General features: G+C 52.4%; 1 protein-coding gene and 1 long non-coding RNA gene across 2 annotated transcripts in view; both read right to left on the bottom strand.

Moving 5' to 3' along the window:
• The window catches only part of CD81 (CD81 molecule), a 32,425-nt gene extending 17,916 nt beyond the window's left edge, over positions 1-14,509 (bottom strand). The window contains exons 1-2 of the mRNA XM_032984858.2: positions 14,355-14,509; positions 3,901-4,015 (exon numbers count right to left, since the gene is read on the bottom strand). Of these exons, the coding sequence (XP_032840749.1) occupies positions 3,901-4,015; positions 14,355-14,420 (181 nt within the window). The 5' untranslated portion in view covers positions 14,421-14,509. The remainder of the gene's footprint in view (positions 1-3,900; positions 4,016-14,354) is intronic.
• Positions 14,510-17,296: 2,787 nt separating this feature from the next.
• LOC116959638 lies at positions 17,297-20,800 on the bottom strand. The gene is made up of 2 exons (XR_004405984.2): positions 20,501-20,800; positions 17,297-17,784 (listed from the first exon to the last, which is right to left on the bottom strand). It is a non-coding gene; the product is annotated as an uncharacterized LOC116959638 (long non-coding RNA).
• Between the last annotated feature and the right edge of the window lie 850 nt (positions 20,801-21,650).

Below are 21,650 nucleotides of genomic sequence, written 5' to 3'. Positions count from 1 at the left end.
TACTCGTTTGGGAGAAAGACTTCAAAGCATCCCTGTGCATTCTGGCCCATTCCTTCCAGCCCCGTCTGCGTGAAAAGCAGCTTGAACTCCTTTCCAGAGCAGAAATCATCATCCTGGATTGTGTGTGGATGGAGCAGGATGGTGAGGGGAGTCTGTGATTCACCTCGTTAGGAAGTCTGCGTTCCTGTTAGCCAGGCTCCCCGCCAGCACTACCGCAGCACACCGCTTCGCAGGCAGGCTCATGGGCTTAAAATTAGCTGTCCCCGCCTTGTCTCCCTTTGCTGCCTGACCTGCCTGGGAGCCAGATCCACAATCACCAGCCTGGTTGCTAGGGGAAAAAAAAAAAACAACAACAACAACAACAACAACAACAAAAAAAAAAAAAAAAAACAAAACAAAAAAAAAAAACCAACCTAAAAAAAAACCACCAAAACCCTGTTGCCTTTCTGTTGGGGCAGTGATATCCACTCAGGACAGTGGGGAAAGGCAGCGGTGGCAGCAGCCTTGGTGGCCAAGTTTAACCTCCACTGCACGCCTGTCCAAAACCTTCCACTCCCCGCAAGGAGCACCGGTGTCACCGTGCTCTGGGGAGGAGACACCACCCAGCAGAGGATTTACTAATCAAACACAAAAAAACCCACGAATCAGAAGCAAAACCAACCCCCTTTCTCACCCCCAGAGCTGCACGGAAAACCGCACCCCAGCTCTGGATGCCTTCGCCCTCTTCCTCGTGGCTGGCCCCGCTCCCAGGGCCGAGCTAATTAGAGCCACGGGTCGTGTCACCCTGCCACTTGCCGCGAGCAGCTGGAGGCAGATTTCCTATTTTGGATCCGGCAGGCGAGAGCGAAGGCGAGCCCATCCAGCTGCCTTGCCGGGCAGCTTCGGGGGAAGCACGGGGAGGGCGGGCAGCAGGGACGAGCGCCCGGCGATGCTCCCAGCACCCAGGCGGCCCAGCAAGGGGGGAAATGTGAAATCCAGGGGTGGGGATTTAAGGCCAACAAGAGCCGAGGCTTTTGTCCCCATCCCGCTGAAAGCATTTTGCCCGCAGCGGCCGTCTCTGGGCATCACATAAACCAAACCCTTGAAGGATGGGGAACTGGGCTTTCCACTGTCACATCTTCACTATCGCCCCACCAAGATGGGGCAAAAGCAGTAAATCCAGTGTCAGTAGTCTTTTCAAGATCCCAAAGGGCTCTTAAAGCCAGTGACACACCACAGCACCAACTTACTGTGGAGAGATCAGACTGCTCCAGTTTGTACTGGTATCCACAGAGATCAACCAGCTCAGCCTTTTCCCATGGGCTCTCATAACTCATTGACTCACAGTTTTGGTTTGTTTTTGTTTTTTTTTTTTAATGATATTTTATGTCTAGGTTCAATAAATATCTAGGAAGTGGTTAACCAGTTGTTAGCATACAACTTATCAATGCCTCTAGCTACCTTGAAAAACGTTTTCTGACCTGCTGTCAAAACCTTGCCTGGCCTCCAGACACGCAGAGAACTTCACACACAGTGTTATGCAGGGGCAAGTGGCAAGGATTTTAGGTTTTCAACTAAAAATAAAGCAAATAAATGCATATTGTACCATAAGCCTATCTCAGATGAAGAGCAAGTATCTTCCTTCATAGTCATGAAAGCATGACAGTATGGTGCTCCAGCTATTCCCATCCCTGGTACCGCGTAGTCTTCACAGCGCTGAAGCAGTTAACTTGCCATTTGCTGGAGCGTTGGGTCCACAGCCAGAATGGAAGTGCCAAAAGCCAAGGCTGCAACAAGTGGTTAGGGGATCAGATGGTTTGCCAGCCGTGCTGAGGAAAAGCCCAGGAACAAGAGCTCGTTTAATAACTGCCCGAGTCAGCCCACAAGACGGCTGGTTGGATGCAGCGCCAGAGTGTTGGGGGGGCAGGGGGGGGCTCCTCTCGGGCTGCTCCTGCAGCAGGCTGAAGGCAGGCAGGCATCACGCCGGGAGGGGCCTTGGGAGCTGCCCTGCTCCCCACATCCTCCTTTTCCCGCTTCCCCATTGCCATCAAATCCCACACACCAGTCAGCTGTGCTCATTATTTAATCTCTCCCATAACACAGGGACACCCTGGGAAAACAGCCTTTAACAGAAGAGCTCCAACTTTGGGGCAGCGAAAAAAAAACACAGAGAGAAACCAGGAGACACCAAAAGCTTTCCCGCTCCCTCCTCACTAAGTATAAACCCCACAGCACAAGTTTTCCTCCTCTGACAGTTTTTATTCCTTCCCCCTGTCCGGCCGCACCGCAGCAAAGCCTGGCCAGCCTTTAAAAGCCTCCTGACAGATCCTAGGAACAGTGGCCTGTGCCAGACACCAAAAAGTGGTTTGCAAGGGGGAAAAAAAAAACAACCAACCAACCAACCAACCAAAACAAAACAAAACAAAAACAAAAACAAAAAAAACAGCTCTGGAGGCCAACTCCAGAGAGGTTCCTGCTCCCGAAGCAGGAACATTGTGTGCATGTGTATGTTGGATGCCAGAGGAGAAAAAGGAGGGAGTATCAGTTGGGGGGGAGAGAGGAGGGAAGGGGAAAAAATAGAAAAAGCAAGAAGAAATCCCAGCCTTCAGACTCCAGAGGGCTGGCTGGGAGAGGCAGCAGCTGAAAGAAATGCTCTGCTGTTATTACTGCATGGAAATTACAGCCGCCAGAAGGAATCCAGGCGGATCTGTTGCTGAATATAACCTTAAAAAGACAGTCAGCCTCAAATCACGGGCCATTCATGGGCGTCAGAAAGCCAGCGCAGTGGTGGGACCTGCAGTCTGTTCCCCATCGCCTTCCAAATAGCAAAGGCCAAGGGCAAAGACAAAACAAAAAGGTGGGAGAAGAGCAAAAGATGCCCAAAAGGTGGGAGGGGAGCACTTGGCCCCCAAGCTCCAGGTCCCCCAGGTTTGAGGAGAAAGGTGTTAAGTAGGGAGACATCAGTTATTGGCCCCCAGGAGGAAGGACATGTTTGGGCTGGGTCCCAGAAAGGAGAGAGTTTAACTTCTTAAGAGTTTAAGTTTTTCTTTTTAAAATTGAGATCTACAAAGGGGAAAAGTTGTAAATACAGCTTGGAGTGTGAGGCAGGAGAGGGGAGACAGCAAGAGAGGAAAACCCACCACTGTTTACAGCAGGAGTGTCTGCTGTAACCAGGCGCAGCCAGGGAGAGGGGCTCAGGCATGCCGTTTCACGGGCAAGCAGGGAAAACCAAAGGAAAACCCTTTCCAGGAGGTAATTTCAGCTACAGGTGGGAACAGGACATGGGATCAGACAGGTCCTCGCCCCAGCCCCGGCGGCTTGCACTCTAAGCCAGCCCCTGCCTGGCAGCCAGCCCCTCCTGCAAGCTGATCCCCCTCGTTCGCGAGGGATCATTGGAGAATAGAGCAAAAGTAGGGGGTTTCATCTTCCAGCAAGCCAGCGTGCTGGCAAATCCATAAAAATCACGCTAAGCTTAACCATAACACACAGAGGCTCCACCTGCCCCTCCTGGAGAACATGAGTCACGAGCTCGCCGAGCTTCACTTTCCACTGCCAGCCGCTCCGCCGGCTACTTTTAACATCCCTTTGGATAGGAAACAAGACACGCTTCCAAGAAGTCCCCCCCTCTTCCCAAATTGTGCTCCGGGGGAGACCGCGGCGGAGGACGGCACCGGAGAAAACCCGCTACACCACGCCACGTCTTTTTGCACTTTGGATTCTGCGCTTGGGCCGCAGCCAACATTCCAGGAACGCGCTTGGATTGGCACGGCACGGGGGGATGTGCTGGGGAGCAGGAGGTATTTTTAGTTCGACCTCGTCGCTGCTCACCCGGAGCTCTCCACCCAGCTTTTGGGCACGCTGCAGCCCACCCCGGGGGCACGCTGCCCACGCGGCCACGGCAGCATCCCCAGACCTACTTACCGACGTAGAAGGTGTTGGGGGCCTGCTTGTCCCCCAGCTGCAGGTAGAGGATACTTGTCGTCTGCGAGTCATGCCGGAGCCACAGGGCCACTCCCAGGATGATGCCTCCGGCCAGCTGGGGAGAAAGCAGAGGGAAGCAGGCGTTACCCCCCCGTGCCGCACCCCGGGGCAGCAGTTTTTTCAGGTGGGAGCAGAAGGCTTGCTTTTCATCTTCCTGCAAATTCTGGTTTACTCCTTTCACGGACAAGAACATCCTCCCTGACCGTCGTCCCAGCCCTGCAATGTGCTTTGCGCCCCATGCCACGAGCCACACGGTCTTCCCTGCTTTATGAGGAGACCCCTCCTTCTGGGGATGTGAAAAGCCCTTTCCAGTTCCCACTGGCGATTTCTTTCCAAAGAGCTCATTTATTACTGCATTAAAACGGAAGGCTCAGCCTTACCCAAGAGGCACAAGATGTGCGACTGACGCTTTTAGGATAGCTTTTCAACACAAGTCAGGATCAGCCCCAATTACTCCCTTTTCCCAGCGGGCTGTTATCACCCCATTTTATTTCTCTGTGATGTACAAAGAGCGGTTTGGGTTTTTTTTTGACCTGCTGAGAACTGGGTAGGAAGGATGGGAAGACTGTGGCTCAGAAAATGGGGGGGACACCATCAGTTTTTCCCCTCTGCCTCCAGTCTCACGTTCACATTAATTCCCATCCAGGGTCAGGCTTCCAGTCTGAACAGACCTGGCAGGACAGAGCTTTCTGCACCCCCCAAAGCTGCTCTGCCTCCAGGGAGGCTTGCCTCACCGACATGACACCAAAAGGCAACAGAACTGCTAATAATGCAGAGCAAGAGCAGAGACACCGTGGCCTTGAACTGCTGCCACACCCGCTTTCAGGGGACCCAAAACACCGTCAACCCCCCCCAGACACACTCTTCATAATACCCACATCTTGACACTTAGCAAGCACAGTGTTTAGGAGCACGCAGATGACTAAGAAACCACAGTCAGTGGGACTCGGTGACATTTCCAGCAGCATCTTTGTGTTATATCCCATTATTCCCCTCCTCGTGGGTCTCGGGGATGTCCCACATCAGGAGGGGACAGACAAGGATTCACACCAGCTGCCCTCACAGCAGCGCTTTGATTAGTAGCTAGTCTTCTTGCAAGGTGTCCCATGAGCACAGGAACCCCTGCGGCCATCACTTCCACTGCCCGTTTGATTTCATAATGCGACAGAAAAAAAAGAAACCATAACGCCGGTCCCCATGGGGGGGGGGGGGGGGGGGGCTGTGAGCCGGGAGCGCGCTCCCCCTCTCCTCCGGCACGCACGGCTTTGCTTACTGTCCCAACAGAGGGGCTGAGGCGGCGCAAAGCCCCGGTGCAAGCCGAGGCACCACCACACCAAGGCTACCACGAGGCTGCTCGACAGAGCTGAGCAGCTCCGCGAGTCGACGAGGCTGAAACCGCTGCCTCGCCCAGCAGAACACGCACGTGTGCGCACGGACACACGCGATGGAGACCCCAAGGCAAGGGTAGAAACACGCTTCGAACACGGGAGGAGATGTTCTGCATAACGGAGCACCAACCCAGTTTACCACTGGAATGCTTATGTCCGGATAATGGGAAGTTTTATGACTGACTTCCTCACCGCTTTCTCCTTCAGGGAGGGACTGGGAATGGCAGCAGAGAACGGGAGCAAACCAGGGACACTGCAACAGGGAAGGTGTCTCAGAGAAACTTGAGCCAGAGCATTTCCAGCAGGACTTGCTGTGCTCTCCATGATCCTCCCCTTCCATTTAAAACCATGAGAGAGAGGGGAAAAAAATAAACACACACATAAAAACCCCAAACCCTTAAGAATTCAATATCACTTCTGCAAAAGGCTGGAAGCGCCTGCTCAAATGCCGATTTAATTTTGAGTGTTCTAAATCCTCGAGGTCACTCATCTTAAAAAAGGGAAGATAACTACCCTAACTACAAAAGCAGAAACATGATTTTTTTCAAAAGGGTCTGACTCAGGTCAGCTGCAGGCATGAGAGGCACCATGAAGGTCACATTAAAAAAAAAAAAAAAAAAAAGAGTTTTCTCTGTAAAAGTGCAAAGTCTCCGGTTATGCAAGCACAGCAGAGCCTTGGTGAACAGACGAGGATTGGCATCTGCAAAACAGGCTGTCGGTGGGAGTCCGGTGCTGCCCCTCGGGAGGTCAGCTGGTGGTTTTCCAATTTTTTCGTTTCTGCAAATCCCAGCCAAGAGATTTTTACAGGGGCACCATCAAAGCTGGGGCAAACCTACACAATTTGTGCAAAACCCACAGGGCAGGCTGACCTCAGGGCCTTCCCACTTACCGGAGGGAGAAAATCCCCACCGGCTTCCTGGAGAGGGAGGGGGAAATTTTACAAGCCGTTCCCCAGTTTGCCACCAAAATAATCAGATTTTAACACTTCTCTCACAACAACCAGTGCAACTTCCCTGCCAGCGTGGTCTCTCATCCCTCTCGCACTTGGGAGAGCCCGAGGTTCTCCAAACACTGGCTACGGAGAAAAGTCACGAAAGCCAACCCGTGCTCAAATCCAGCTCCAAATAAGGCAGCTCGTGGCTTTGTGGAGAGTTACCCAAATCCAGCCTGGCATGGCTTGTTCATTGTCTGAGGGCATAATGAAGCCCATGTTTATCTTCTTGGGAGAAGGAAAATGTCCCCAGATTAATCAGTACCACTCTTCAAGTAAAGGTCTCTCAGCGGCTCCCAGGGGAGAAGAGATCCCAAGGTTTCTGTGCCGGCTGGGAGAGGTGAAGAAAAGGCTGCAGCTTTTTTTGGTTTGTTTTTTTTTTTTTTTTTTTTCCCTGCAAGGAAACATTGCTCTGCCCCGCCTGCGGCCCCCGTGCCCAGCAGCACCCACCCCAGCACCCCTGCCCCCCGCGGCGAGGCTGGGCTGACACCCGCGCCAGGAGCCGCGGCTGCTTTCCCATCAAATCCGCCCTGAAACACCCGGCACGGAAGCGAAAGCAGGCTGCAAGCTGTCCTCGAGGTATTTCTTAATCATTCAGGAGCATCATCTGAAGGGATGGAGCCTCTTCCGACTCACCAAACCCACCCCAGTGGTGAGTTCTGCCTACGGCAGCCAGCTGAACCATCTCCAGACGGTCCCAGTTTTGTCCTGCATGCACCCCAGGAACACCCCACGTCCCTCTCGCCCTGCCTGACTCCATCTGCTTTTTTAACAGAGCACAGAGGACCTCTGAATGGAAGGTTTAATCCAACAGCAGCTGGATTTCTTAGGAGAAAACGACATCACTTACTAACAAAAACAGGGTTGAGGCTATGATGAATAACTTTTTCCATGAAAACCATGCATCCTTCCACCACCAAGAAGCACAGAATGTAATTAAGGCATCTTTCTTCCCAAAGGAAAGATGACAGGAGGGAGAAAACCTTGTCGGCTTGCAAGAATAACCCTGACTTCCGTCGCACCTTGCCTGGGATTATCTCATTTTTAATACAATAACTGGTTCCAGATACAAGCTCGGTATTCTCTTCCCTCTGCATCCTACAACCGCTGCTGTTTGCCAACATGAGAGCCAGAAGAGCTCCAATCACTGACGGCAGCGTGATGCTCATCTCTAGGCTGTGTATCCTCATATATTAAATATCCCTGGGTTTCTGCTGTAGGGATATCCTCATATATTAAATATCCCTGGGTTTCTGTATCTGTCATCTTGTGCTGGTTGCACCCTGCGCGCCCGGCTTGGCAGACGCAGAGGCTCCTCGCAGATACACCCCAGCACAGCTCTCCACTTAAATATTTTGGGAACTCCTGTAAGGAAAGCATCAATCTAAAAGCTGCAACTTCAGCAACGCCAGCACTGCATCGCTCTTGGGTCTGCTTTCCACGAGCCGACCTCCCCGGCCAGCCGACCGGCCCCCTGCCAGCCCCGCGGTGCTTGCAGAGGTGCATCGCCGGTGCTCCCCGGGGACGGGGAGATGGCACCCCGCACAGCCTGCCGGCACAGCGGAGGTGGCACGGCAGGCCCCAGCGTTTCCTCCTCGCTGCTATTTTCCAGCTTCCAGAGATTTATTGCCTCTTCCAGGCAGCCAGGCTCTTCCAGCTGCATCCTGCCTCCCCGCAAGGCTGGCTTTCGTTCGGCACAGTGTGGGGAAGCCCCCATCGGATGCTGCCTAGGGGAGGGAAAAGGCAGCCCCCCCAGCCTCTCTGGGAGGTGATGGGGTGGCACCCCACGTGATGGGGTAGCATCGTCTGTGTGCAGCCCTGGTCTGCTGCCCCATCCACCACGCACATAGCGGGGTTCCCTCCCAGATCGATTCTCACTGACCGATTCACCCTAAAATGTCCCAGATCCAGCTGTGGAGCAAGGGAACAAGCCCGTCTTTAACAGCTTAGTCACTCCTCCCCTCCACAAGAAATTCCCATGATTTATGGGTGCAAGAAACGGCCCCGCTCCCCCCTTTAATGCGGGGCACCCCAGATCCGAGCTGCCCCCCAGACACTCGCGTTCACCAGGACGCACATCACCCCCCGACCCCTTCGCTGCCCCCAGCCCCTTTCCTCCGGCTCCCTTCCCACCTCCCCTCTCTGAAATAGGATTCCTGGCGTGTAGGAGGAGGAAGAGGAGGAGGAAGTAGTCCTGGCTATAGGGCGGCTCGCCGGGCACGTCAAAGCGAAGCAGACATCCCGCGGCTCAGGCGGGCGGCGGAGGGAAGCGGAGGTGCCAGCAGTTTCACACTGTTGTATTTTTAGCAGCGCCGGTTCCCGCGGCTGGCCCTGCCGCCGGGATGCCGCTTCCCAGCCCGCCCGAGCCCCGGGACACGCTCCCGGCCGTGCCGCCTCCGAACCACCACCCTGGCTGACCACGACAGGGGTGCCGCCGGGAAAGCTTCATGGATTTTAGCCCGTTTACGACTCAGGTAGATGATTAGAGATTTTCCACAGGCTTGCAGCTTCCCTGGCACCACGTGGAAGCTGAGCCCTTTGCGGGGGGACGCACCCGGACCCCACGCGGGGAGCCCAGCCAGGGCTCCCCACGGCTCCTTCTCCAGCACAACCTGCAAAGCTGCCAAGCTGCAGGGAAACTGAATCCCCCTCCTGTTAGGCGCGAGGAACTGGGGCGCAGGAGGACAAAACAGCTTCTCAAGGCTGAAGCATCTTGCCGTGCAAGAAGCCCCTCGCCCAGGCAGGAATTAACTGCTAATTTCGGGTCCAGTGCTTTGTTCCCAGGTCATCTGTGGTGCAGCAGCAGATTCTGTATTCTCCACTACGCGCAGTGTAAATAATGAAACATCATTTTGTTGCCGCGCCTAGCGCGAGTGGGGGAAGAAAGCGGGGAGCTAGAGATTCACAAGTTGACGGGAATCACCTCTGAAAGGGCAATACGAGCCCTTGGAGGATGCGTGCTGGGACCTCAGAGGCTCTGCACCACCACCTCAAGGCCCGAGGCGGGCAGGAGAGGAGCACGTGGCTGTTGGTGGCAGGCACAGGCGTACAAGCAGCGCCGAGCCTGCCCGCACCCTGCACCTCGCTTCCTGGAAAGCAAAAGTTGAATTTCTTTTCCACTGCAGATAAACAGGCCCTGCAGAAGCGCTGAAAGGGCTCCGGGTGCAGCCAGGGGCCGAGAGCTGAACGGCAGCCCAGGAAACGGGGAACTTTGGTTTGATGCTGCGACGGTCTTCATGTTATGATGGCGGGACTTCATGCCAAAAATTCACTTAGAAGTTTAAGGTGAGAAGCGCTACAGATTGCCCCTGGGCTGCTTGTCGGGGTGGGCTGTGGGACGCCCCGGAGCACCACCACATCAGAACCGTCACAAGACTTCTTGCTGCCATCACCATCCAGCAGCAGTTATTAACAGAGCCGCCGGCCGGGGCGGAATTCCCCGCTGGTGCCTATAGTTACCAGCCCCAAAACACTGTGGGGCTTTTCAAAACAAGCTGCAGAGGAACACTGCGGGAGGAGCAGCATGCCAGAGGCCAAATAAAGCCTGAGGGATGGGAGGAGCGTGGGAATCCGGCACCAAAAAGCCAGGAGTGGGGTCCTCTGACCGGGAGCACAGAGCCCGATCCCCGCTGCGGAGAGAGGTATCGCTGTACGTTGACATCTACCAGCAAGGTTTAATCGGCAGAGAGGAAAACAATTTTGGATATTGCTTTAAAATTAATTTGGCCCCGTACATAAGCATTAAACTACAATGGTAATACAACTGCTTTCCCTTTTTAATAATACGGTGCAAGGTACTTGCACAGTACAGGATCAAAGTGTTTCTTAAGGCACCATACACGGGTTAATGCTCTTGCAGGAGATAAGCACTACAGTGGTTGATAGAATAACCTCAGGAAAACGGAGCAATTCTCCCTCCAGCCAGTTGATGCTCTTTCCTTGTGATTGTAAGCCAACCCATCAACCACAATCGGGAACCCCCACAGGGCAGAGCAGTGGTCCCTTCAAAAGACCTGCTTAAATAACCTTCTGCACGCAGAGACTGCAGAAAAGGTTTTCTAGGTGATGGTAGGACTATGTTCCCTTGACAGAGAGCCCAGAAACACAGCCCGGAGAGCCACCAGCAGGAAAGCTTGGGTCCAGGTACTGAGCCTGCTAAGAAAACCTCTCCACTGCCTTTCAAAGACAGGCATTAAACAGCTGCGGGGTCAAACACACGTGGAAACACGCTTGCCTCTACGTCGTCCCAGGATACTGAACCCAAAGTCAGTGGAAGGAGATACCAGGCCAGCGTCACATCCTCGCTGCTCGCAAGGCTCTCTGCCATTCCCAGGGAGACCAGTAGCCAAACCCTGGGGCTCTGCAGCGTTGCAGCCTGCAAGCCACCGTTGCTAACAGCATTTCAGCAGTGCTCAGCGCAAGCCCGCACCCGAAAAAAAAAAAACGCAATCTGCTTTGTGAGTCCAGGGAGTTATTTCAAACCTGTGCTTCAGAGCTGCGTGCCGCACGAACTACCAGCTCTCCCATTTAAACCTGGGAATAGCGGTACCCAGCCGCCCTCACCGTCGTATCGGGAGGGTCATGAGGCATTCAGCAGAGTTGCCACCGTGGGACCACCACCACAGAGAGCTGCCACCTCCCGCCACTGTCACCTCTCGTCACCAAAGCCAAATACCTTTGCGCACGCTTTGTGGACTCCAGGGTACAGCCGACAGATTTTCCAGCATTGCACAAGAAAATACTCAACTCCTCCATCCCTTCCCTTCCAATCACCACTGTCGAGACAGACTTTCACTTCCACCTTCCCTCTGCTCTTGCCCTTCCTCCCCTTTGCACCCTGACTGCACCACATCCCCTCAACACAAGCAAGAGAAAAAGAGTTATGCGGTGCCTGGAAAATAGAATTAGGAGCAAGCTCTTCCTTTTAATTAGACACCTCTCTGGTAGGGCAGTCAGTGCTGCGCTAGAGCTGGAAGGCTGCCACGGGCTGTATTAGCTAATAAGCTGGGCAATCCTTCTCCGAGAAAGCCAATTTCTCCTTGGTTATGTTTAAGTATATTTTAAAATAGCTCTCTGGCTTCCTTCAGCCTCTCCAGGGACTCTTTGCAATGGTGGTCAGTTCAGCCCCATGCGATGAGCTCTGCTATCGGATTCAGGTAATTCAGGAGAGCAGTCAAAGTCCAGCCGTTTACTGCGCGGGGGCTGCAGAAGCTGCTGCTCCCTCCTCGAGAGCCACCCTGGACCGAGCACATAACCCTGGCATCTTCTTCTCAAAAATGCACGCACAAAGGAAAAACAACCCCAGAAAATAAAATAAAACTGAGACATCTTGGGCAGAGAGGGCTGCCGAGGCGCCCTGGGGAGCTGGCAGCGGGGCTGCGTTTTCCTTTTGCTTTTCAACACAGCAGCTTTGTGAAACTCCCCCTGCACTGCCAGGGGAAGGAAGGGGGAGGAAGCCAGAGGGGTGTCCGTTTATTTACGCTCCAGCAGGACTCCTTTAGAAAGTTATCAGAGTTTCTTTATTATTTGTTAACACCGTTAAGGATGAGAATTGCTTCCTTTCTTCACCTCGGGCACTGGAGGAAGCTTCCGTGCAGCACGATAAGCAAATGAGCGCGGGGAGCCCTTGCATGCTAACGAGCTGGCAGGGCCACGGGGCTGCGAGTGCCCCGTCCTGCACCTCCCTGGGGTCCCGACACGGCCACCCTGCAGCAAGGCTGCTCCCCACCACGTCCAACCCACGAGAAGGACCTTCACACTTCAGTGGCAAGCCAGGCACCCCTCCCCAGCTGGGGACGTGAGGTTGGCTGCTAACCGCGTTCGCTTGGTGGTAAACCTAGAATTCCCCGTGCCTACCAGTTTAAAAGACAACACAAAAAGGCTTGAAAACTGCCAAACTTGGTGTTCAACCACGCTTCCAGCTGTCCAGCCTCACTGAAAGCGTTAATTCTAACCGAGTCCAGGCTCCCCATCTGCACAGGAGGTGGGCTGAGGGGACTGGTTGTGGGTCAGCCTGGGCTGGGAGGTGTTTTGGGGAGCTGGTGGGTCCCAGCTCACGGGCATCCCTCCCTGGGAGGAGCTGGAGCATCTCCCTCCAATCCTCACAAGGAGCAGGCATCAGGCTCCCTCCAAGGAGCCGGGCAAGGCATCAGAAGTCCTAACATGGAAATTAAACAGATTGGCTGTTCCTATTGGAAGCAAAATACCCATCTATAAAAAATAAGCCGTTTTGCAAACACAGACTGGGGTGAGCGAGCAAGCAGAGCCCCCAGCATCCTTCCTGCCGCCCAGGAGACCCTTCCTCCCTCACATCCACCCCGGGGGGCGGTAGCGACATGAATGGCAGGAAATTGGGACTAGAAGGGAAGAAAAATCCCCAGGAGAAGTGCGATAACTTGGAAGGAACAACACTTCAGAGAAGAGCCTACCCGCCTCCATCCTGTCGTTTTAAGGGTGGAGGAAGAGGTTTAAAAAACCCCAAAAAACAAAAAAAAAAAAAAAAAAAAAACAACAAAAAAAACCAACAACAACAACAACAAAAAAACCCAACAAAAACAAACAAACCAAAAAACAAACCAACAAACCAGACTGCCCCGCATTCATCTCGCAGCTGGCAGCCCATCAGGTATCAATTAACACTGCGGGCGTCATCTCTCCCTTGGTCAGTGCGATACCCAGAAACAAGGCAAAAAGGCCTGAAATGAGACCGGGTTTGACAGCGCTCGTGCCCGGCACCTCCCAGAGGTGGGGACCCCCCCAGGAGCCTCGCCGTGCACCCCAGGGGGGGGAAGGTGGCCGGCGGAGGCTCCAGCAGGTTTTGCTCTGGAAGGCATTGCTCCCTTCCCACCCCCGCCAGCCCGCCTCGCTGCGTTCGCCGCTGTAAACAAACATTCTGAAAAAAAAAAGAAAAAACACAACAAATTCCTCATCAACAACGCAGGGTGTCGGACCAGGGGCGCATCCTGATCACGGTTTGCTCAGCCAGAGGTGCCTCACCGCTGCGGGGTGGGGTGGGGCTGGCCTTGCTTGGGAGAAAAATAGGATTTTGGGGAATGGAGAATAGCCTATTTAAAAAAATAAATTAAAAAAAAAAAAAAAAAAGAGGAGCCTGCTTGGGTACATTTCGTAGCTGCCAGGCACCGGAGCAGGGAGAGAGCATTTCTTGCCATGCCAGCCCCTCGCTGCTGGAGGGTGTTTCTAACCAGGACAAACCCAATTTGCAGGGAAACCGGGATATATCGCTTTTCGCTAAATTAGCCGCGTGTCTGGACGGATGGTTTCATGAGAAACTTTTCTCAGGAAAGGCAACCTCTCCAGCCTGGCTAAAATTTGCATCTTAAAATAACCTCCCAGGAGGCAGCAATCCCCAGCCCAAAGGCGGGTGTCGAGGCCAGATCCTGACACAGTGCCAGAGTCCCAACCACTCCCCGCCAGCTCCCGGGGCACCCACAGCAAAACCAGCCCCCATCGCCCGTATTTTTGGAGCACCCTCTCCCCCCCCCGGCTCCTCTGTGGCAGGCGGCTGGGCCAGCGCCTCTGCTCCCTCCGCCTGGCAGCATCTTTCTCTCCCTCCCTCGCTCCTCCGCTTTCCCAGCACAGACCCACAGCAACCGGGAGCAGCCCCCCACCCCACCCCAGCTTTGCCCCCCGCTCCCCGCAGGAGCAAGGCACCCCCTGCCCTTCTTCTTGGGAAGGAGGCATATAAACATTTCTGTCTCTCTCTATATAAAAATACATATAAATAGATATACATGGGACAATAAATAAATATATATGCCTGCATTAAAAAAAAAAAAAGCAAAACAAAGGATAAGCAGCTCCCCAACCCTCCAAAAAAAACCCAAAAAAACAAAAAGCAACCCCTAAGGCATATCTCAGCAAATCTTAATGCTGGGGGGGCGGGAAAGAGGTTAGAGCCAGGCGCAGGCGGACGAGCCATATTGGAGCCCCGTTATTTCAAGCGCTGGGGCGGCTCAGCCGCCCCCGGCCCCCCCCCCCCGCCGCCCGGGGCTCACCCAGAAGATGAAGTTGAAGACGAAGAGGAGGTATTTGATGCACTTGGTGCAGCCCTCCACCCCCATGGCGGCGGCGGCGGCGGCGGCTCCTCCGCTCGATCTCAGCTGCCGGGCGGCGGCGGCGGCGGCGCGGGCGGAGAGAGCACGCCCCGCCCCCGGACACGCCCCCGCCCCCGGCACGCCCCGCCCCCGACACGCCCCCCGCGGCCGGCGCCCCGCCCCCGGGCACGCCCCCGCTCGCCCCGCCGCCCGCGCCGGGGGGTCGGGACCCCCACCCCCCGAAACCTGGGGCTCTCTGCTTTTTCTTCCCCTATTTGTTTCTTTTCTTTTCCTTTACCTTCCCCCTTTTTTATTTTTCTTATTTCCTTCCCCCTTTTTTTCCCTTTTTCTCTCTTCCCCCCCCTTTTTTTTTTTCATTTTTTCTTCCCCCTATTTTCACTTCTTCCTTTTTTCTTTCTTCATTTTTCCTTTTTTCCCTTTCTCCTTTTCCTATTATCTCCCCCCCTTTGTCTTCATTTTTTTCCATTTTTTCTTCCCCCTATTTTCTTTTCCCTTCTCCCTTCTTCCTTTTTTCTTTCTTCACTTTTTATTTTTTCCCTTTCTCTTTTTTCCATCATCTTTCTCACTTTTTTCTTTTTACCTTTTTTATTTTCTCTTCCCCCCCTTTTCTCCTTTCTCTTTTCCCCTACCTCTTTTTTCCTTTTTCTTTTTTTTTTTTTTATTTTTTTTTTCCTTTTTTCCTTTTTTTTTTTTTTCTGCTTTTGTTTGTTTGTCTTCCCCTTTTTCTCCTCATTTTCCTACCCTCAGGGGCAGATCGCAACAGAGAACTTCTTACATGCAAGTGGGAGCCGTGAGGACAGGTGTTGGGGGGCTGTACCACCACCAGCGCCTAAACCTGACCACCATCCCTTCAACCTCCCCTCTGTCCCCTAATCCTCACCAGGCAGTCCAGGGAGAAGCTGCTGTGAATGGGTGCAGGATGCAGCAGGATTTGTATTTCTATATACAGAAGTTTTAGGGTGCATCCATGCAGGAACCCCTCTCCCCACAAAAAAAAAAAAAAAAAAAAAAGAAAAGGATTTTTACACTCAAACTTGCAGTTTGAAATTCGGAAAAGCATATACTAATTCGTTTCCTCCTCCTGTTTTATCATAAGCTCCGATCTGCCAAACACTTTTTGCCTAAGCTTGTGGCTTTATCACTGCAAGCAACTGTATCAAGTCCAGTAGAACCATCGGGAAGTTTTCCCTCAGTTACTGGGTTGAACGAGCATCTGGGGGGCTACGGAGCTGCCCACCAAAGAGATTTGGGTCACACACATCAGCAGCTCAAGTAAGCCTCACGTTATGGCTTAGAAATTTTAGTTAAATTTTTGTTAAAAATACTAAAGTTGTGCAACAGAAGCACGATGAAATTTCCCAACCTTTTGGCTGGAACTCATTTTGCCCCACTTGTTCATGTCTAGAAATACAAATTGCTCTCACCCCACGTTTTGCTTCCAGCGAGCTCATTCGCTTCTTCTGGGGACGGGATAGTAAGTCATACAGTCAGAGAGTAAAAAGACTTCTGCTAAAGGCAGCAGCTAGCAGCTCCAGCAAAGGTCAGGACCTTACCATGGTAAATAGGCACTTGGCACTTGGTTTGCAGTGTTGTACGTGGAAACCCGCCCTCCTTCTGCCTGGGCACTTCCCTCTGGCAAAAGCATTTCAGGGAGCAGCTTCTCAGCCAAACATTTTCCCACTCAGTGGAGCCTTCCCTGCCACGCGTCCCGTAAGCAGGAATGCACTGTTAGCTAAGAGCTAACGTGGTTCCTACACATCTACGCTGAAAATGAGTCAACTTGTTCCCAAATCATCCCATTGCCCTCGGGGATGAGCTGGTCTGGGGCTCCCTTGTGTTCTCCAAGCCCTTCTTTGCCCCTCAGTAGCAGCCCACAGCCCTCCGCCGTGGCAGGGACCGGCGATAAATAGAAGTTGGCCCCGTTCCCCAACTACTTATGCTGAGTACGTCCCCGATTGCAGGCTTGCCATGGATGCATAAACCCTTTGTCTCTAAGCCACGTTCACTCAGCCAGCTTTCCCAACGAAGCCAGAGGTTCACAAGGCCTTTTATGCATGTAACCACTACCCCAAATTATCTGTATGACCCATCTGGTTACAGTAGTAGCCATAACCCTGTGTGGCTCCTGTTCATCAATCCGAGGGATAACAGCAGGCTCCCAAAGCTGCTCACTTGCTACACCATACCATCCCACAGCATCTTCTGTTCTGCACCTTCGCCCCTTCCAGCTATAAATATTGCAACAAAAATACTCTCCTCCCTGCCAAGCAAACGGAGAGGTTGGAGACAGGAGGATGCACGCACCAAGGAGCCTCTCGTGCACTTAGGGGGCTGTTTCCAGAAAAACTCTCGGAGGAATCGCTTGGAGAGTGTGCGAGGGAGAGGAAGGAACCAGCTGCAAACCGAGGCGGCCTTCAGCAGCAGCAGCCCCGCTGGCTACAAAGGAAAACGATTCTCAAATCAACTTTTGTGCACTGGAGAACAGGCAACCCCAGCTGCAACCACTGCCACAAAGTTGGCATTGAAGCTGCCTCTAGGAAGCTCGGGATTGCTTTTTTTTTTTTTTTTTTTTTGGGTCACTGTTGCTTTTATTTTCTTGCTTTCTGCCTTTTTTCGTCTTACGTTTAGCAAACAATTTGGTTTGGAGCAAACATAGTCCGGTTTCTGGGACCTTCCTCCAGGTTGTGTTGGAGCTCATGTCTCCTGGGGCTCAGGTATGGATGTGGCTCTGGGAGGGAGACCACGGGCACAGACCCTCCATCTCCTACATCAGGAAGCTCCCAGTTATGGGCTGAAGCCTACTGAGTCTAAACTGGGTTCACCCATCTGGCCATACCACCAAAGTCCTCCCCACAACTTGGAAGTGGAAAGGGATTTCAAGCTTTGTCCAATTATCATTTTATTTTTGGTGGTGATTTTTAAGCAGCTCAGCTGGGTACATTTCGAAACCTTGAACTTAACGTACAGGAAGAAAAAAACCCCACCACAGCACAGCATCAAGGTAATATATACTGTTTCCCAAATTACATGTGATTTCAGATGTTGTATATTCGTTACGCTGTACTACTTGCTGTACAGCCTGTAAATGCAGAACTGCATTTCAAAGACTCTCAGTGGCTTTATCAGCTCTTTATAAAATGCTGCTGTATAAATAAGTAAAACTAATTTGCACAAATTCAGTTCATGTATCGGTGTCACATCCCGGTATCGAGTGTAAGCACTATGAATAGGGCTGATGACTTCCCTCTTTAGGAGGATGGGCTGGGTTCGAGGGCTCAGCAGTGCGCCGCGCTAATGCACAGTCGTTTCCAGAGCAGCCAGATGCAGGCAGGTCTGTGAAGCAGCTACCTACCTCCCAAGCCTTGCATCACTGAAAGAAAAAAAGTAAACTCTAAAAAAAAAAATTAAGAAAAAAAGCCCCAAACCCCCACATAAAAAAATTCCCCCTGCCCCCACTTGAACGTCCTTTCGCAGTTGGGTCTGCAGACAGTGAAGCAGCAGAGAGCAGAGACGCTTGCAATGTTTTTCCTCTGTCTGCTGGGCTTGGGTTGTTGGGGTTTTTTTCTTGCGAACTTGTTTATAAAAGTCAGTGTCATGCCTGTGGGTTTTGACAGAGCTGACATGTACAGGTATGACTCACCAGGGTCCGTTAGAGCAGATGTGGCTTGAGCTGCCTTCCCAGCCCCGGGGTTTAGCAGCTGTCCCTTACCAGCAGGACTTGGCAAACCCAGTCCCCGGGACCTGGAGCCTGCTTCTCCCTGGGAGATGCCCTCCAGCCTTTCAGCAACCCCGCCTTAAAAAAACCCTTGTGTTTTATGAAAAGTGATGGACCCACATCGTCCCCACCTCATACGCATGCCTGGAGAGCTGGTGACCAAGGTGTGAAAGGGTTAGCACCAAGGCAGGCTCTAAACACCTAACACCCAAGGTCTCCAGGAGATTTGGGAGAGCAGGTGGGAGTCCCTCGTCTGCTGGGGACCGCAGAATACCCACTGGCATGGGACTCTGGCTGCACGGCTTGGGTCTGCGTGGCAATCCCCCTGCCCTCCCCACAGCCAGCGCAAAAGTGATGGACAAGTGGTGGGAATAAAAGGCACGTCATTTTACCTGTGAGGTCCTACTTAGCTTTTAACCACCACATCTTATTTTCTGTGGAAAATATGGCAGAAATAACCTGGATTTCCAATTTACCTGTGGTGGTAAAGAAACTCAAAACCAACAGCAGCATCACCAAAAATCTTTAAGTGGGACATTTTGGAGATGCATGAAAAGAAGCTCAGAAGTACATCCTGCAGGAGACCAATAGTCCCAGAGCACAAAAGAATAACTTCCTAGGCAGCCAACCCCCCCGCAATACTGATTTTCAAGTCAAGGATTGAGCAAGGGCAAGCTGCAGGGCGTGGACTGGTCTATGGCAGTGGGAATGTAGAGCTCCATCACCTTGGGAGAAGCCCGCCTGCACCCCTGGGGAGCCAGCTAATGCCTCTGAGTAGAAAAAATAATATTAAGAATCTCATCCATGTATCTAAGGGGACATCTCCAGAATATCTTTTCTGTGCCCCAGTGGGAATGACTGGTGCCTGCTCATCCAAAAATCCCTGTGCCCGGCTCTGCAAATTCAGCCGAAGCACTGTGATAGCCCAGGGGGTTGCGTTTGCCTCGCAGCCTTTGGGGGGGGGGGGGATGCAGCAAGCAGAGACCTGTGGCTGCACCTGAAGTTTCTGTTTCTAATAAACTGAACAAATGTTTCCCGTCTGCGTGGTCTGTCTCTTTGCCATCTTTAAATATTTATGTCAACGTATCTATGGTGATGGGTCAGGTTATATAAAGAGGAGAAGGAAGGGGGGGTGGTGGGGAAGGGCAGCATCGGCTCCCGCCGGAGCCATGGCGGAGGGAGAGCAAACCTGAGTGGGATTCCCCATCCAGCACAGACTCTCCCTCTCCTCAGCTCAGGCTCTGCGGCTCAGGAGCCCAGAAAGCACACGTTGGGATTTCTCCGGGCATCAGAGAGGGCCGAGCCACAGCTGGGCTTAGCTGCGCTCTGCGAGATGCCATGTGGGAGAGCAAGAGCCCAGCCCATCGATGCAGAGAGCTTCTATTGTATAATCAATGTATAATTCATTAGTAGGTGAATAAAGACTGGAATAGCTTATTGCTGACGTAATGGGGCTAAAAAGAAAGCGAGCACGCCCGTGAGCAAGCTGGTGCACACGGGGGTTGAGCAATAGCACTTAGTGATGCTGAGGGGAGAGAGGGGGGATTTTGCCTTGGGAGAATATAAAAAACCCAGCTAGCCAGCTGCCAGCAAGAGCGACGACGATGTGCATCTCTCTGGCCAAAATGCTGGGAAAGACCTTTCCTCTTCGCTTGCTGGAGCCTAAGGGAATGGCATCTGGTCGGCAGGAGGGTCTTAGCAGAGCGCGGGCACCTCAGCTGAAAGTATTTCTCCCACGATGTGCTGATTCCTTGCAAGCTGAGCGACCTCCCTGTATCTCTTCCAGATAAAAAGATGTTTTGTTTTGTTTTGTTTTGTTTTGTTTTGTTTTGTTTTGTTTTGTTTTTTTCTCTCGACCCTTCTGGCAGGGGTAGATATGGAGATTGCCTCCAGGCATTGATTTGTTTGAGGGATGCCCAAAACGCCGGTTGCCTAACGACAGCACTGGATTTGTGCTGGGGGTGAGAGGGCTGGCTCGGCGGGGAGGGGAGCAGCCACACCAGCACGCCTGCAACCGGTCAGGGGTTTGGCAGCTATGGCCAAAAGCTGCAAAATACACCCTGCCTGTGTTTTCACCAAAACAGCCTCCAAGGCACCTCCGGGGCTCCACTGCCTCACTCCAGCGCTCTCCCCCACCATCCCACCCAGTGCCACATCTCCCAGCAGACAGGGTTGATGCTCGCTGCTGGCTGCTCACCCTCCCAAAAGAGGAACTACACAGTTAAGAAAAAAAAAAAAAAAAAAGAAAAAAAAATCTCTTTTTACCCCAATATAGCATTTTACCAAAAGAGAGAACTGCAACAACACCTCATGTGAGAGTTGCAGGGCACGGTGTGATCTGGCTGTGTATCCAGGCAGGTTCTGACCTTACCTGCCTTCAGTCGTGCTGCTGGAGATCTCCCGCGTGGAGCATCCTCTGGCTGCGCTTCTAGAGAATTATAGCCAGCTGCTTTTGCAAACACATTGCTTCTGCACGTGGTTTAAAAAAAAAAAAAAAAAATGTCTATGAAGTATTTATTCAAAAAATATTTCCTATGTCTTCAGCTCAGAAATGCAGCTTTACCTTGGCAGGAGATGGCTCTTTTACCACCCCAGTGCTGCAAAGGCCCCCCTAAATTTGCCAATATACAAGGCTTCGGGAGGACTTGCTCAGCAGTATGCTGCAGGCGTGAATCAGAGTTGCACAGCGAAGGGGCTGTTGCATGAGGAAGTTGTGTGTCAACGGCGCTGGGAACTAGCAGACACACACTCAATAGGTCAGGAAATAGCAAACCATTTTGGAGCCAAGCCAGCTCACCATGAGACTGAAAGATCCCCACTCTCATCGCCACCAAATCCCTCCAGAGAGTCAGTAAATTGCTTAACCTGTGCTTTTCACAAGCGCTCCGAGCTTCGCGGGTTTTTTTCTGGGTACTGAAAAACCTGATTTGCAGAAGCCCTGAGCATCCTCAGCCGCTGTGCAAAGCCGTGCCCCGCTCACCTGCGATTCTGCATGAGCAGTACATTGAAAAAGCAGCGTCTGCTGCTGGAAAGCTCCCCTGGCTCATTAGCAAGCTGTGGTCAGGCCACCCATGGGCACACGGTGAGCCCTGCGTGAAGCCCCGGGGGGAAATTAATGCTCATGCTGTCAGAGCAGGACCTGAGCCGTGCGTGGGCAGCAAAGGATGGAGAGCAGCACAAAAGGCTTCTTGCTGATGCCCCTCTGCCCCGTGGGTCTGGCCTTGGGTTGCTCCCTCTTCCCGGGTCCTCAGATAGAGCTGGGTGTTTGTCTAAAATAAAAGGAAAAGGGTAACTCATGAGCACAAGCTAATGTATACCCACAGAGATGCCAAACTGCAATTGCTCAGGTAACCTTAGTGGAACTAATTGAAAATTGCTGGAGCTTAATTGACAATTAATGTGAGTCAATTCACAATGAAATATATAAATTTGCACCTTTAGTCTCTCTTCTTTTTTTTTTTTTTTTTTCTTCTTCTTCTTCTTCTACATATGCCTACATAAATAGGGATTTGCTTCCTATC

The sequence above is a fragment of the Tyto alba genome, unplaced genomic scaffold (assembly GCF_018691265.1).
Source record: "Tyto alba isolate M040663 unplaced genomic scaffold, T.alba_DEE_v4.0 Super-Scaffold_8, whole genome shotgun sequence".
Taxonomy (NCBI): domain Eukaryota; kingdom Metazoa; phylum Chordata; class Aves; order Strigiformes; family Tytonidae; genus Tyto; species Tyto alba.
This window is presented reverse-complemented; position numbering and strand designations above follow the sequence as displayed.